An 18,334-nucleotide genomic window follows, 5' to 3' on the forward strand; every position below is an offset into this window, starting at 1 on the left:
AATTTCCTCTCCCTGAACATAAACAAAACAAAGAAAATGATAATTGACTTTCGAAGCAAAAGGACAGATTGGAACCTGTTTGTATTGATGGACAGAAAGTATAGAAACAGTAGATGAGTGTAAATATCTGGGTACTATCATTGATAGTAAACTTTAATGGAAATCAAATTCACATCGTGTACATAGGAAAACAGAACAGAGGCTTTTCTTTCTGCAAAAAATTGTCATCATTTAATGTAGACACTACTATCTTAAAATATTTCTACCAAACATTCATCAATAGTAGTTTAAGTTTCTTCTTTCATGCATGGTATGGGAATCTTCTTACAGAAAAACAAACTTGACAAAATTGTAAACATATCCAGCGATATTTACCTTTTCAGTATGAGTCAAAAGTTAAAAAGAAAGCTCTGGCCATTCAATCAGATCCATGACACTTTTTGAATGAATGTTTTGAATTTCTGCCTTCTGGTCGCCGTTTCAAAATCATGTATTACAAAACTAATAGAACTTCAAAATCATGTGTCCCCATACAGCATAAAACTTCTAAATCTTCCTCCAAAATTATAATAGTGAAATCAATGATGTGGCATGAGTGATTATTATTATATTATGTACTTTGATTATGATTCATCATTATTTTGTGATTAGCTTGATTTTGTGTATATATGTATACTTTAAATTATTTGTTATCTGCTTTGTATTGGCTCTTTGAATGCAAGACAAATTTCCTTTGCGGGACAATAAAGGTTATCTTATCTTATAAATTTAGAACTAGTTTTAGTCACGATATGGCTGAAATGTGTGACTTAAAATCTCCACTCACTCACTAGCATAAATGTGTCAAAACTCACCATTGACATGAAAGATGTTGATTTCTTTTTTGTGTGGCTTTTTTGCCCAAAGTTACTTTTTATCCCCCAGCATGTAATGCAGAGGGATATAGTCGACGCCTCGTCCATCCGTAATCATTTTGTTTCCGGAGCATACCTCAAAAACCTTTCAATACTTTTCAACAAAAATTGGTAGATATATCAAACAGAACCTAAGGTGGTGCCTTTTGCTATTTAGAGATTTTTGTACTTTTTATTTTTCTCGGATTCCATGGAAACGTTTTGGACTTAGTCTTAGGGAGGGGTGGACTTCGTTTCCGGATCCTAACACAAAAATGTTCAATATTTTTCATGAAAAATTGGTAGATATAACAAACACAACCTAAAGTGGTGCCTTTTGCTATTTACAGATTTTTGTGATTTATTATTTTTCTCTGTTTCCACGGAAACGATTCGGACTTTGTCTCAAAAGAGAGGGGTGGGCTTCGTTTCCAGAGCACAACTCGAAAACCGTTCAATATCGTTCAACAGAACTTGATAGATATATGAGGCAAATCTTGAAGGGGTGCCTTTTGCTATTTACAGTTTTTTGGCATTTATATTTTTCATGATTTCCATGGAAACGATTTTGACTTAGTCTAAAAAAATATCAAGCTGGACTACTTAGTCAGATGATTTGTTCTTTCAAATATGTGGGGGCCAGGGGGATATGTCATCTTCTGATGACTTTTGTTTATATTTATCAATAATTAATATTTCATAAATGACTATTGATCTCTAAGATCTGTGATGAAAGCCTGTCCTACCTTCTGTCAGTCAGGGACAGATGTCATAATGAAGTATGGATAGTAACAGGTGACCCTGCTTAGATGAGCAATACCAAGCCAGCTGCCACTCATTTCCTGATGAACTTCGGTATGATTACATACTCAATCAAACAGTTACAGAACTACACTTGGGGAATTCCTCAATTTCCCAAATTAACATCCCATAGGACAGTATCATCATATGACCTTTGAGAGAGATCATGTGTATATGAATGATTACCTAAGCAAAATGTATATTTGTAGTTACAGAGATTGTTCTACTTACCCAAAGAAATCATGCAGTTTCATGCTGTTTTGTGTAGCTTTGGGAAATATACCCTTGCTGCCCCAAGTAGTGAACCCCCTTCTTCCTCAGGTCATCTGGTCCTCATATGACTCAAACATGCACCAAAAGTTCACAGAATTTTAAAATTAATCCATTTTCAGCATCAGGGCTCCAAATAATTTTTCAACATCAGGAGTATGTACTCCTTATTTTTTCATTATAGGAGTACTGGGAAAATTGAAGAGTACATTTAGAGTACGGAATGGAATTTAATGGAGTATTAGTAATCTTGTGTTTTGTTTCATATATGCACCACAACATTGCTACTCTTGTGTAAACAGGTCAATAAACAATAAAACAATACTTTTTCAGATAAATGCGTCTGTAAATGATTCTAAGACCGTATGCCATTGGTGTGGTGCATATCTGCTACGTTTTCTAAATTATTTCCTACCGTATCGTGCATGTTTTATATCCGTACATACGCCGATACGTCCCTTATCTGGAGCCCTGAGTATCATCGGGGCTAGATTTCATTCCAGTTTCAACTTTATGGGGTGTAATGTTCATTTCATGTGAATGAAGCCTCCATGTTGTAATGTTTGTAAGTCCAAGGGAGGTATCCGCAAATGGAATGTTTGGATGGATAACATTGTCTCTAAAGCAATGTTTGCTTTAAATAATTATGTTTGGTGTTTGAATGGCTTGTTTAATTATGATTCATGTAACTGTCAATATATACATGTAGTAATACCTAAGGGTTGTAGTTGTATTTGTTGACATTCATCAGCCGATGAAGACAATTCCTCATGTGAGGAAATATTTTATGAAGGGCTTTGTGCACCAAATACAGCTTCAATCCTTAAATGCTACTAAGTAATGAAGCATATCAACATTTTGGCCATCTGTGTTTTCACTCTTTTGTCATAGTTTGGGAATCAAATGAATGAAACAGTTTTTTAGTTGAAGAAGTCAGATACACTTGTATTATATTTGAACATTTAAATCTCAAGCTAATGCTGACTTGTCGCTGATAAATGTCAATCCATCAGTTGTTGATGAGGAAAGCAATGTCTCCTGGCAATTATCATTGGATCTCACACAACCTATATATCTCCTATAAAAGCCAGTATTAGACAATCAATTTCTATTAAAAATATTTGAACATGAAGTGATGGTGCTGATTTGTTATCACTGCTAATGATATTTGTCAGCTGCAGCTAATATTATGAACACTTGGGGCTAATATGAAACCAGTGATATGCATACTAAGTACATGGGCAATTATGACTATTTGATCAAAATGCACATAACAGCACAGCATGATTCACAAGATAAATAAGGAGGAAGGATAACAATCATGAGAGAGCTCTCACAGAAATAAAGAAGTTGTTCAGCCACATTATATTATCCCTACTTACTACTTCTAAATGCCTTTCAAAGAAGTTATCAATAAAGAGTCTATATTTGAAAAAGGGTATAGATAATACCATTGGAATATGAAAGTGCAAACTGCGAAAGGTCTTCCTTGTTATCTTGATTATAGGGAAAGATTCAGCCAAAATTTTGATTCAGGGTGCATGTCTACAATATGACCAAAGTGCTTCACCTGTCCCTAGTCTGTAGTAAAGTTGGGGAGGTGGGGTAGCCTAGTGGTTAAAGCATTTGATCTTTACTTCAAAGACTCAGGTTTGATTCCCCACATGGGTACAATGTGTGAAGCCCATTTCTGGTGTCCCCTGCCATGATGTTGCTGGAATATTGCTCCAAGCGGTGTAAAACCATACTCACTCACTCACTCACTCAAATATTCATCCTGTTGAACACATTAAAGTTCCAAAGGGCACACCCTAATCTAAATGGTTGTCCACTGACACGCTAAACAAGCTGTATGTCTATCCTAAACAAGCTTTATCCAACTTTTTGAGTGGCACTTTAGAAGTTGGGAAGTACAATATAGACAAATTTTATGTCTAGCAACTTCTTTATTTCTTGAGTTTGACGTTTCAATACAGATTCTTGTATCGTTGTTGCTGGACGGTGCAAGAATCTGTATCAAAACTTCGCACTCACGAAATAAAGAAGTTGTTATCCATAAAGTTTGTCTAAGCTTTATTCAACATTATCACAAAATAGTTTTTTCGGGTTGTTATTTCATGAGTAGTACATTATGACCTTGTCCATGACTTGAAATTCTGAAGGTTTCAGGACCAAATGGGAAAGTTATTTGAAGGCCTAAATTTGTGTCATACAATTTCACACTTGTCGCAAAGTAACACCATGGTGTAGTAGATGGAGTGTTTTCCCAGATGGCGAAGGTTTAGTAGTTCATTTCCTGGACATAACAAGGGTTGGCCAAATCAATGATAATAATAATGATCTGTGTTGGAAACTCTGGCAGATACAATACATAGATAAATCTGTGCAACATCTGTTATGTTTTGCCTGACAACTTGTCAAGGGTGAACAAGATATAGGTAATGCTGTTATGATCTGTGTTATGGCAAACAACATTTTACTGGCAGATACACTTTGTCTTTATGCTGCTGACTGACTGAGTTTGGTTTTACGCCGCTTTTAGCAATATTCCAGCAACATCACGGCGGTGGACACCAGAAATGAGCTTCACACATTGTGACCATGTGGGGATTCGAATTTTTATGCTGCTAAAGTCTTATACCAGCTAAGCATCTTTGGTCTAGGTGGCTGGGTGCAAACATGATTCTCGGGCTTCAGTCTTGCCCTACAGTGAAACACATGTTACACGTAATGTTTCCTTAGGTGAGTGACTTTGTTCAGAAGTAAGCCTTTGTTCACCCAGTATCAAAAGGGTACAATTGAGATGTTGGTGACTGTTAACGTTCTAGTTCATGAGCTTGAAGTATACCTCTCAAGGAGCTGAGAATTGAAAATATGTTAACACTGTAGCATTGTGACCAGTGGGTATTGTAAGGATTCTATTGAATTTGTTATCATTAAGAAGATTCTGCCTGTGCTGGCTGTGGTGGGCGAGGGGAAATTGGACCATGGGTGCTCCAATCTGTTGGCGTTGGTGCTGCTGTTGCTGGTGAAATTCCTGTGGACAGATGTTGCCTCAAGTCTGTCTGCATTGGTCTTACTTAGTTACTGCCTTCAGGAACAGAAAGGGAAATATTACTGTATTAGTGTCTGAAGCATTATCAGGCTGAAAAGGTGATTGAAAGAAACAGGATTAATCTGAGTGACTATTTATGACACACTCATTACTGATTTGAGTTTAAGGGTCAGAAATTACTGAAATAATGCACACTTGAGTTTTTCTGCTTAATCTAGTTGTCTTTTAAACCACTGGTCTCACATTATTTTAACTGTTTGTGGAGTGCAGAAAGGTGTTACATTCTGAACTGGTTGCTTGGTGACTGTTTACATGCTCTTCAGTGTAGCATTGCATGAGCAGTGTATACTGTTTGCTTGTAGATTTAACAACAGGGACACTTTTGAAATAACCTGATGCACAGCTGGATGGTGACAAATAGACAGTGAACAGAGGTGAATGCTTCCTAGATCTGCTAAGAAACTTGTGTGAGAAAAGTGGTAGGATAGGACCCCTGCCCTCCATTACTTGTCAAAAGCGGTGACTAAGTGCTTTGTAGCAGATGACTCGTGGACTTTGCAGATTGCATGTTATCGTTCGCTGATGGTATGGGACATCGCTTATGATATCAACAACTGGTTTGACTTGCTAAGATTTAGCATTGTCCATTGTTGGAATACTGCTGAATGCAGTATAAACAACTCCAAACAATCTGCAGTAAATACCATTACATACTGTCTGCTTAGTAGAGGTAATAATACGAATATTATCTGTGGTCAAAACTATTCTGAAATTGCTGATAAAAGATTATCACAAGCATGAAAGGTTAAACATGTTAAATGAGTTTAGCGGCGTACTAAATGATACTCTGAAATGTACAGCTGATTGCAGAATAGATGGTGTTTAGTAGTGCCAGTATTGATACTTCATGTGAAAAAAGCTAGATTGTGCAGCCAGTCAGTGGAACTAGTCAAATGAACTAATTGCAGATATTTTATGATGGAGAGTAGATGGTGGCACTTGTGTGAATTTGATTTTCCATTGGAGATGATGATAAGTGCTGTGATAGAAGATGGGAAGCCTTCCTGAACTGTGAGAGAACTGAATGTGTGCCATCATCATGATCTTGGCTGTTGTTTGACATTAATCTGAAAATGCTGCGAACAAAACCAATGAGTGGAGCCAGAGATTGTGGTGGCATGTGCTCACAGTTTGTTTAACTTGAACATGTTCAAAATTAATTTCCGAAATGGGAGTAGAAACCATATTATAAAAGTAACATGAAGACATTATGGAGATAATTCCAACATGCTGCAAGTGGTAGCCAAGTTTATTTTAATGGTCTTCCCAGTTGATGTCATTTCGAAAAAGGATTGTTATGTTGAGGTTATTATTAGGTTTCCAAGAAGGGGTTTTGAAGCCCAGATGCCTGAATGGTCTATACTTGTAGATAATTGATAAGTTTGTTTGGTCATCACTAGTAGAAAGCACAGACTGTAAGAGGGTCCATTGGGATTACGTGAGGTGTCTGGGTCACCTTTTATGACATGTTTGTAAGAAGTGTTCTTCTCCTGGTGTTTCTTGGTTGGCAGTTCCAGATCGTTTCACCAAAACGTTAAATGTTTGTTGCATCACTTGGGGTTCTCCTCCCTCATGAAACTAACGCACTGTGATATGACTGATTGGTCAGACCGGAGTAAAAATTGTCAAACAGACCTAAAGTGGTACGTTTTGTCATTTACAGATATTTTGCATTTTTATTTTTCTCTTATTTTTCCATGGAAACAATTTGGACGTAGGCTGGAATTTTGTTTGCGGAGCACAACTCAGAAACCATGAGACATTTTTCATCCATACTGGGTACATGTATTAACCAAGGCTGTTCTGATCACTTTTGTTAGTTTGGAATTTTAAGAAAATGAGTTTGTTTCCTGTTACCATGGCAACAAGTTTGACTTCGACTCTGTTCATAGTGTTGTGTTTGTCAGGACCATATCTCAAAAGAGTACAAGGTATGCTTTCATGAAACTGTGCACAAACAAAAACCAGGTTGTCAACTGCTGCCTTTTGCTATTGGGGATTTGAAAAATTTGTAAAATTTGTAAATTGATTTCCTTTGACTTTGATATTGGTGTGTACGAGACATAGAAATACAATGTTACAAATCCCAATTCCATGTTATTGTTTTCTTAGCTCAATAAGTACTCTTCTATATAGACGGACAGATTAGACAGATATTTTCTCATTAAGTTGGACTTAAGTAACTGTCGGATGTTTTTTTCTTTCAAATTTGTTGAGGCTGGGTTGACTTATCATCCTCTAATGAGTCCTGTTAAAACTTGAAAGAACCCAGCTGTTTCATGGAACTGTGGTCAATTTGTGCTGTGTCACGTAACTTTCATTGTCTCATAAACAATGTGCAAGAGATTTAATGTCCTGCTGAGAAAACCATGTGCACCCTGTTTTGTTTCTGGCAGAGTAGAAGGGATGTATTCTTCGTCTCAGAAGTATGTAGTACTTTATGAAGATCTCTATATCCTGACATGGAGGTTAGATATGGTATTTCATTAGAGATACAGTACTATCAAATGTGTGTGACATTTTTTACACATTTGAGTTCATATGTATAATCTTCAACAATGTCAGCATGACATTATTATTGAGATTTTGATATTGTTTACTGATGTGGAGGTACCAATGAAGAAATTGGTGTGCACAGTGCAGCAGACTTACACTGATCGTGTCAACCTTTTTTATGTTTATGTGTACATAAATGCAAAATTATATTAAAGTGAATTCTTACTAATAAATAAGTGAGATATTAAACAGTGAAGTTTAGACACTGATGTGAAATCAGCCAATCAGGAAGCACTGGTCTGCCAGTGGGAGTAGCTAGACTAACGCTTCGTCTCTGATTATATACAATTTTGATAGTAACAAATAAACCCTTTTAAACTGAAAAGGAACCCCAGTCAGATGGGAATTTCTGAGGGAATCTAGACTTGCTTTATTTAGGGCTTTAGCATTGCTAAGGGCTAAGCAGTAGGGAAAATGATGTGGTTCAAGGACTGTGAGACAGACTAGGGAGTAGCCTACATGTTTTAGGGTTATGGAATTTTGTTTGGTTAGCCAATCAACTGACTTGTGTCACATGCAGTTTATTTGAAGTTAATGAAGTTATTGTTACTTAACCCTGCTACACTATTACATCGATCTGATAGCTGAAAAAGATGTGGCAATAAATTACGGTGTCTTTTTGTTTTTGTTGTAGTTTGTGTTCTTAAAACTTCACTTGCTCATGTGTATTCCCATCTGTATGCCCATCTGTATGCCCATCAGTACACTCATCTGCATGCTCATCTGTATGCCCATCCTCATCTGTATGCCCATCCAGATTCCGTTCCGTATGTTCAGGAACAATACCGATCTGGGAGATAAACAGTCAGTACCAGGAATATCTGGGTGTGATCTTATGCTTTTCATCATGTTCACCACTTCTTCACTGAAAGTGTCCCCTTTGGCCTAGTGCATAATTATATCATTTTTCAGGTGATATTATCAAAACAAAAAAAAGGAGTTTCTAAAATGTTGATGTGAAAATAATACGTATGTATCTATTAGGTAAGCTCTTTAGTTCCACAAGTGTACCTTGCCAAACACTGAACCTTGCCAGACTTGGACCATAGCCAAAATGTTCGTGAAAAACGGAAGCAAACAGCTCAGATTTTATTCTGTATTTTGTCCTAGTAATGTCACATGTTCACATTTGTCTGTAAGACTATAGTAGCCATCAGGGCTAGCTATAGAACAAAGAGATATACTGGGTGTGTGTTATTGGCCTAGCAGTACTAGCAGTAGACTAATGCTTAGTCTCTGAATATATATAATTTTGATAGTAACAAAAAAGCCCATTTAAATTGAAAAGGAGCCCTAGGGAGACCAGAGATCTAGACTTGCTTTATTTAGGGCTTTAGCACTGCAGAGACAGCTTGGCAGTAGGGAAAATAATGTGGTTCAGGGACTGTGAGACAGACTATACTAGCAGTATCAGCATCAATTTGAAACATTCCTGTATCAGCACAATAAAGGTGGGACAGTCTGTTCTAATAGAACTCCTCTGGCACTCCTCACCCTAGTCTGGAGAAATCTCCGCCCCTGTGCATCCTGCACCCAACAAGAGGAAGGGGAAAACACAGCCGAGGCTGTGACACTTGTTGATAACAATGAAACACTTGCAGAGCTTGCTTTTGTGTTTATCATCCCAGCAGATATGGTTTGATTTCACCCTTGCATGTTATCTCCTGGGGAAGCCAGTGGAAACCTAGATACTGCATGGGTAAAATATTTCATAATGCTTTGCTGATCATTGTGATGTCATTAGTTACCATGGCATCACAATCAAATGACATCACTAATCTCTCTGCGATTGAAGCTGTCTTCCTGAACCTTTTACCTCAAAACATACCAAAAGACACTGTTTTAGAAACTGGAAAAGTTGAAAGAATGACTTTGGATAGCAAATATATTCTTACCCAAATGTCTTTTCAATCTCCTATATGTAAGTAAGCCTTCGAGTTGTAAACATTTATAAGTTCATGTTTATTGTTATCTCATTCCTCTCTCTCTCTCTCTCTCTCTCTCTCTCTCTCTCTCTCTCTCTCTCTCTCTCTCTCTCTCTCTCTCTCTCTCTCTCTCTCTCTTAGAGTTTTAGACTTTATTTGATAGTTGTTGATATTTTTGAATACATTCAGGATATTTATACTTCTGGAATGAAGATATTAGAATACACAAAAGCTTAAAGACTTAACATGTGTTAAAATGATGAACCAAAAGGTTTGAGGAAATATAATCAAAATAACAAATAATCGAGTTTGAGTCAGCAGAGTAGAAAAAAAGGAACACCTTATTTTCTTTTAGTGGAAGCACTCAAAACTTTCAATTAACATGGCTTTATATAATGGCCAAATGCCATTTACTTAACATGCTTAAAGATATGATAGGGTGATCATCCATGACATTTTAATCCACATCTCTACAGAGAAAATATATATTCCAGAAAAATATATTCTTATATTTACCCCCCTTGTATTAATTTTGTGTAGCAGCAGCTAATGGAACTCATTCTCTCATTCCTCTGTGTTACAGACACTGGCCCAGTTGACTGCTCTCCTATAGATGCAGCCAATGATCATACCTAACTGCAATCTCTGTGGAATTCAGTATTTATTACATTCACATATAAAACATGATCAATATTAAGGGCAAACATTTGTTACTAATGAACACTAATTTTCACAACATGTTACTTCTCTTCATTGATCTTTAAATTTGTTTAAACAACGTAGATCAGCAATACAGATTTACATGGTTGTTTTCTGACTGTCAGTATTAAACTCAATTGAATTATCCATCCTCAATAGTTCTCTGATAATGAATAGGTAACGTCAGACATAATGTCAGTAATCAATAATCTAGTCATGGGTTGTGGACATGATACAGGCTAAATCACAGGTTATTAAATGTTATTGGTTCTATTGAGTGTGTGCAGGGAGGCATGGCGATGTTAAAATTGATGTTCTTCTTCTTTGTTGACCATATTGGGTGACTAGGGACTATTGGGTGCCCAGTAGCGTGAGTACTCCATGCATTCGACTTATTAGAGCTGATTAGAGATGATCAGGTTGTCAGGCTGGGGGATTGGGCTGATTGGATGTCATCATGACTCGTCCATTGAATCGTCCCTGATGCGTTCGCTCACATGTTTGTATGATGGAGATTTGACTATTTCTCAGCTTGGGATGGTCATTCAGCTACGCTGTTTCCGTGTTCCTGTCAGACAACATATGTACTATACGTGTGCCTTAGCTGTGGCAGCTACAATAATAGTGTGACAAATGATAATTAAGGTCTGGGTAATACTGGGTAATTTGTGACAAGATAGTTAAAAACATGCTAAAGTTAGTATGTGGGATTCATGAGTTGATTTTGATGCAGAAGCAGTCTTTATTTTGAGGCCTGAAGCTAGGACATTATAAGAAAAAAAATGCTTTCTGCATTGGAAAATGTGAATTATGATGCATGTTCAGCTGTATTGGAAATGTTCAGACATGAGTGGAAGGGGAAAAAAAAAATCCTATCTCAATATTTGTATTTCAAGCCCAATATAATGGATGTATTTCAGTGTATTGATTTTGGTGCTAGAATTTGATTCCAGCCCAATAGAGAATACATTGATGAAATTTCCACTAGTGTGCCCAGGTTACTATGTAATGGCTGCAGTGGTGAGCACCTGATTAACAGATTGTTCCCATACACAGAGTGCAGGACGGCTTGTTACGTGGTGGCTGTAGTTGGAGAGAATTCACATCACCATTGCAGTGTGTTGTTGGCACGGGATGGTGACACCCAATATGTCAGGCAAGCCACGATGCTATCTCAAACATCCTGTGGATTTCCTGGAATTGGTTTGAGAACTTCCTTTCTTCCTGGCTTATCTCTCCTCAAGAAAGTGATATTTATAGGTTGAATGTTGTGATATATTCTTTACATTTAATGTCGTTTTTTTAGTGATGCCGCCATTTAAATTGTTTTGTACAAATTTAATGGCAGTGGTGGAGGAGATGAATATGATTTGCCTTCCATATTGTTTATGAAGATACAAGGAGCCGTCCTGTGAAGTATTCATCTCCATCTATCATCGCAAGTGCAGGGAATATGTAATAATGCTACTAGAGATTGCCCAGAAGATGCGGAAGTTATATATTGTTGTTGTAACTAGCTGTTTTAGTTGTTAAACATAAGGCATTGCTCTTTAGGGAAACATGAAACATGTTTCATGCCACTTGAAATTAAGATTTTACAGACATTTTGGAATTTCATCACTCAGTGATCAGTCGCCAGCTTATAGTTCACATTGTATCTTGTGTTCTTTGATTATATACATCACCATGATGTAGCCATTTTGAATTTGAGAAACATTGATATTGTCATTGTGATGTACTAGACCCTCGAGTAATGTGAATTCATGCATGTGATCTTAACAAGAAACTATCACCATGATGATCAGTGTTATATATTGAATCAAATGCCCTTGGCTGTTCAACAGCCGAGGAACTAATTACTGCCAGCCTCAGTGCAGTTTGTATCTCTGTTCAATCTTCATCCAGTCATGTGTGATCAGGTGACACTGCACAGCTATGATTTAGACATCGTTGATTGTGTATTCCTACCAAGTAATCAAATGATTTTTCATCAAAACAGCTTATACATGATGTAAGACAATCTATGTTGTGTTATAAATGCATATTAATCAAAACATTTAAATAAATCATCTTTATGGTATGATTGGTCCCCAGCAAACAACCATTGTAAGGTGGTCAGGCTGAGTGGTTGATGGTGGGTCGTTGTGACCCAACGCTGTGAGGTGTTGATCAAGATATCTATCATTGGTTTGTGTTGTCCAGACCAGACAAAACAAAAGTCATTCAAAACAAACTACAGTTGAGCAAAATGGTATCATTACACATCCGTTGGTATATGACCAGATGGTGGCCACATGAATACGTGCAAACACCTAGTTGCGGGTACAGCAATGTGCAGTATAACTTGGACAAAGTACTGTGACTATGTGTCCCAGTCCACCCTGCTGCGAATGGGTTCCTCATAAGGATGGGAATGCCGCAATAACTCGGTGCGCCTAGCGTCTGCAAGAGTTGTATGCTCCCCAGGGAGTTGAGATTGACAATACGGTGTGCTGTTGAGATTGACATCCAGTGAACGAGGGAAAAACTAAGTGCCTTTGAGCAGCTGAGCTGAGCTGGATATCGGCGCTATAGAAATGTTAGTATGTAATGTAATGTAATGTACACGTTTGACCAAATTTTGTACTGCAATTAGCTTTATGGTATATGTTCATTCCTACCATGCACGCTATTCCCCACAAGAGCAGTTCCTCATCCCCATAATTCCAAAATACCTTATATAGATTCAGCAATGATTGGCATCCCTTGTACTGTTAATTGTAAAGTGGAAGTAATAGAAATCTGGATGAGGATGGGGACAACAGTGAAATTAACATATAGATAAACTATTGGAAACACAAAGTTGATGGGTTAGAAAGATTTATCAGTCTCTGGTGATATCATACTTTTGTTTTTGTGAGACTTCCATTTAGTTGATAAACCATGAAGGTAGTCAAGATCTAAAAATCCTGGAGTTCAGTAAGAATACTGTCAGAAATCCCAGATTTCCCATATTTTGTCCACTTTCAATGTTTAGCAACATTTTAAAGAATCACAACAATAGTGTTAGATCCCCCAAGATGTATAAGCATTTGCACTCAATGTTATACATTTTTTTTATTTTTATTTTTTTATTGGTTCCCAGGATTACAATGTCATGATATATAGAACAGTGATGTACAGACAGATGGATGATGTACAGGTATCAGTATCATGTTAATACACATTTATAAGTCAATAAAAGAGAAATATGACCTCAGGTAAATTGGGTACATTTAAAATTCATCAAAGTACTGGGAAGACAAGACCCCATTTATGATTGAAATCTTCTATTTTATTATTTCTTTTGCATATATGGTTTTCCACAAAGAATATTTCTTTCAAAGTTTTTATAAATACAGTTATGTTTGGATGCGTATTTTTAATACTGCATACGTAAATGTGTCTTTTTTTGCTGCAATGATGATGTGATTTAGTAATATATTATGATGTAGAGTACCAAACCAAACCATATGTTTTGATAATAGCAGTGGATGAGGGTATAAATTGTTAAGCCAAATTTGCAGGTTTTTCCAAAAAGTTTGTGTCTCCTGACATTCCCAGTACACATGACAAACACTCTCATTTAGATCATTGCAGAAACAACATAGACTGCTATCAACCTTTTTCATCTTAAGCAATTCTCTTTTTGTATAAATAACTCTTTGTAGAAATCTATATTGAAAATCTAAAAGTTTTGTGTCTTGCAATCCTTTTCTGTATGCTGTAAATATATTTTTCCAATCAAAGTCTATTTCAGGAAATAGCAGCTGCCATTTATTACACATATTTGGGTGTATATCATTGGAAATAAGTTTATCATAAAACTTCCTGCAGCCTTTAGATGTTTTTTACTAGATATATCTGACATTGGTTAATATTTAAATCCCTGACTGGTATTAAATGACAGTGGTTAAGAGTATTTTTCCAAGAGTCAGGTAATACATGTAGTAAATATTCATAATCTAAAAAAGTGCCTTTGATACCATATAATTCTTTTAAAGATTCTATTGACAATAATCCAGTTTCATCACACATATCCCTAATATTTATAATCCCTTTATCTGCCCAGTTCTTTATGAAGTTTAATGGATTTTTAAAATTATGATTAAACCATAATGGTTGGGATAGAATTTCATTAATGTTATTAGGGTCAATATAATGTTTTTTGTGGAATAGTTGCCATGCTTTTAGCACATCACGCCAAAAAGGATTTTCAATCTTAAAGTAAGTTTCAGAATTTGCTCCAAAATTAAATATGTCTTTAAAAGGTATATTGCATGGATTATTCTTATCACCTCTTTTGAAATACTGTCTTAAAGTAGATAATTTCAAAGCATCTATAAATGTTTTTGCATCAATCATTCTCAAACCTCCTTCTTCATAATTGTTTTAATTACATTCCTTTTATTTTATCATTCTTGTCATTCCAAATAAATTTAAAAAACATTTTGTCAAGGGACGTGATAAATTCTGCTGGTGGGTTTGGCAAGGAGTTGAAAATATGGACCAATTTGGAGATTGCTAGAGTTTTTATTACTGTTATTTTACCAATAAGTGTTAAATTTCTTTTTCTCCAAGATGCTAAGAGTCTATTAATTCCCTCCAGTCTCTTTCTTGTGTTGATTACCCATAAGTCTTTAAGATCTGGTGTAAATTTAATACCTAGCACATCAAATTCACCAATTACCCATTCAATTTTCAGATCATTACATATTTTATCCATAGATTTAGCTTTGGATCCAATCCAGATTGCTTTTGATTTGTCTAAATTAATTTTCAAGCCTGACATTTTGTAAAACTTATTAATTGTGTCAATAGCAGAGTACAAACTCTCTTCAGTTCCATCAAGAAATAGTTCAGTATCATCGGCATATTGATCCAGTTTATATTCATTATCATTGATGACAATACCTTTGATGTTTTCATTATTTCTTATCATGCAACCGAGAATCTCAGCCACAAAAAGGAAAAGATATGGGGATAGTGGGTCTCCCTGTCTACATCCCCTTTCATTTGCAAAGAACTCGGATAGATTACCATGTTGGATAACACAAGATGTTGTTTCATAGGTTAATATATTTATCCATCTTATCATTTCAGGGCCAAATTCAAGTTTATGTAAAACCAGGTTGATAAAATCTTTTGAAACAGTGTCAAACGCTTTTCAAAGTCAATCAGAATCAGCAAACCAGGAATGTTTTGTTTCTTTGTTTCAAACATTATATCATATAACAATCTTGTGTTTTCACTAATAGTCCTACCCGGTATAAAACCAGTTTGGTTAGAGTGAATAAGTTCATCTAAAGTAGTTTTAATCTATGTGCAATGCAGGAGCTGATAATTTTATAAATAGCATTAAGTAAAGTGATTGGCCTCCAATTTTTAAGTAATGTTCTATCTTTTGGGGTTTTGTAATACAGGTGATAACACCCCTTTTCATATTCAAAGACATTTCATTTTTTTGTTGATACTTCTTTTATAAATCTATAGATCCAAATTTTTAATTCTTTCCAAAAATTTAAAGAAATCAATAGGAAATCCATCAATCCCTGGGCTTTTATTATTCTTCATCCTGTAACCAGCACTGCTAATTTCATCCAAACTGATTTCTCTTTCAAGATAATCTCTTAGCGTTTTGTTTAAAGTTGGAGTTTGAATATCCTTTTTAAGCAGTCTTCTTCCTTATATTGTTCCTGAGAAGCATAGAGAATTTTATAAAATAGTTTTACTTCATTCAGTATTGATTTGCTGTCAGTGATTTCGTTCTTATCATTAGTTATTATCTTATTAATTGATTTTTTTGAGAAATTCCTATTTTCTAGATGGCAGAAATATTTTGAAGGTTTTCTCCTTCTTCATACCAAAGAATTCGGTTTCGGATTTGTATTCCTTTCATTTCCTCACTTTTAATTTCTTCCATTTCTTTCTTATATTTTGTTAGTTCATTCAAAAGTTCTTCATTAATGTTTTGGAAGTTTTTTCGAATAGTATCTTCGACCTGTTTTATTTTTAATTCTAGTTCTTCTGTATGTTTTACCTTTGTTTTCTTTATGTAGGATGAAAAAGATATGGTCTTTCCTCGGATTTTCATTAATAATGTTTCTAGAAATAAGGAGTTGGAAATTGTAAGTTTAATATTTTCAGTGTTTTTAAAGTTATAATCCATTTTATCTGTTGAGTATTCCTGAACAGTGTCATTTAAAATAGTTCTGACTAACAATGTTATACATTATTATCCCAAACCTGACAGTCATCACATAACCTACCATGAGGAACCTTTACAAACGAGTATCTTCCACACCGAAGATGCCAACCGAGCTGTTTCATAGAATATAGCCAACTTTCTGACTGGCTCTCTTTGTATGATGACTGGCTACCAAATGTGTTCCTGTGAATTGTTTTTTAAGATTAGTTTTGTTTTTGCACACACTAATGGTTATTTATATTTGTCCTTACACCATGTTATAGAGTCTAATCTGGTTTTGCTCAGCATGGCAGTGTTTGTTGGTCACAGTGACATTTATCTGTTAGGAATGTGATGTTTATGTTCAACACAGTACCTTCAACATCTTGTGGATGTTAGGTAGTGATCTTAGGAAAGAAGGAAAATGGAGTTAATAAGTTAAGATGCATTGTGGTTTGAATGAAATAATAAAAAAACAAACTGGTATTGATCACAAGTTTTTAAAACATACTTAGAATACTTTTTAAGGGCGATAGTATAGAAATGAGGACAGTATGGGAGTGTTTTGATGCAGTTCTCTGAGTGTGACCTAGTGCTGCTTAAACAAGTGAACAATGCTTGCTATGTTTTCATTTTTATCAGTTTTATACAGTTTTGTTTTGTAGAAAAATTGAAACATTGAGAACTGGTTCAAACTTACAGCTCTGACATAAATGCTCATAGTCAATGAGGACTGCCATCATCGGTTGTGTTTTGTCCTCAGAACAGTCGGATAGTCTCAGTAGTCATTCACTCAGATTTGAGCCTTGCTTCATCCATTCACTCAGATTTGAGCCTTGTTTTATCCATTCACTCAGATTTGAACTTTGCTTCATCCATTCACTCAGATTTGAACCTTGCTTCATCCATTCACTCAGATTTGAACCTTGCTTCATCCATTCACTCAGATTTGAGCCTTGTTTTATCCATTCACTCAGATTTGAACCTTGCTTCATCCATTCACTCAGATTTGAGCCTTGCTTCATCCATTCACTCAGATTTGAGCCTTGCTTCATCCATTCACTCAGATTTGAGCCTTGTTTTATCCATTTCTTCTCTCAATTAATTCACTCAGATTTGAGCCTTGTTTTATCCATTTCTTCTCTCAATTAATTTGAAACTCATTTCCTCCACACCATGATTCAACTTTGAATCTGCTTTCAGTTACAACAGATCAACAAGTGTGCAACATTATCCAGTGATCACGGACAAGTCAGTTTCCACTATGTCCCCCTCCAAGCACGGCGGGTGTCATGGTTGTGGAACAAACAGTCTACATTCTAACTCAGTGTGAACCTAATGCAGGTATTGTTGATGATGTAGTTACAGATTACTTTTCGTAATATACTTAATACTGTTAACCGTAAAAAGTGTGAATGATGAATTGGTCAGTGACCATGGCAACTAGCAGTCAGCTAGTCCACCATACTTACCGCAGTGGTCATACATGTGATGGTGTAATGGTTTGGCAAACCAGTACTGTTTGTTGTATGGTCCACCATACATACCACAGTGGTCATGCCTTGAAAGTGATGGTGTTTGGGCAAGGCAAACAAGTACTGTATGTAGTACAACCATGGGACATTATGACAGTCACACATTGTGCTAGGATAATGCTATGAGTCAAGCATGGAGTAAAAGTGGAATAAACAACCTTGGCTTCAGCAACGCAAGATATAATCAGAATATCTGAATTATAACATCCATAAAATGTTTGTATTAAAATGATAACTGAAATAACCTGGTTATGTTTCATTAGGGGAAATAGCACTTTGGTTTCCGTTTTGCTGTAGTTAGCCAATCATGCCATGACAGAATAACCAACGAAATA

The 18,334-nt window shown here is 35.9% G+C and overlaps 1 protein-coding gene across 4 annotated transcripts in view; it reads left to right on the plus strand.

The window, feature by feature from the left end:
- The window catches only part of LOC124268062, a 133,663-nt gene that overhangs the window by 31,957 nt on the left and 83,372 nt on the right, over positions 1-18,334 (plus strand). For all 4 annotated transcript variants that reach the window (XM_046703072.1, XM_046703075.1, XM_046703074.1 and 1 more), the window contains exon 2: positions 17,668-17,808. In XM_046703072.1, the coding sequence (XP_046559028.1) occupies positions 17,757-17,808 (52 nt within the window). In that variant the 5' untranslated portion in view covers positions 17,668-17,756. The remainder of the gene's footprint in view (positions 1-17,667; positions 17,809-18,334) is intronic.

Source organism: Haliotis rubra, unplaced genomic scaffold, assembly GCF_003918875.1.
Source record: "Haliotis rubra isolate DU_JTF1 unplaced genomic scaffold, ASM391887v1 Scf136, whole genome shotgun sequence".
NCBI lineage: Eukaryota > Metazoa > Mollusca > Gastropoda > Lepetellida > Haliotidae > Haliotis > Haliotis rubra.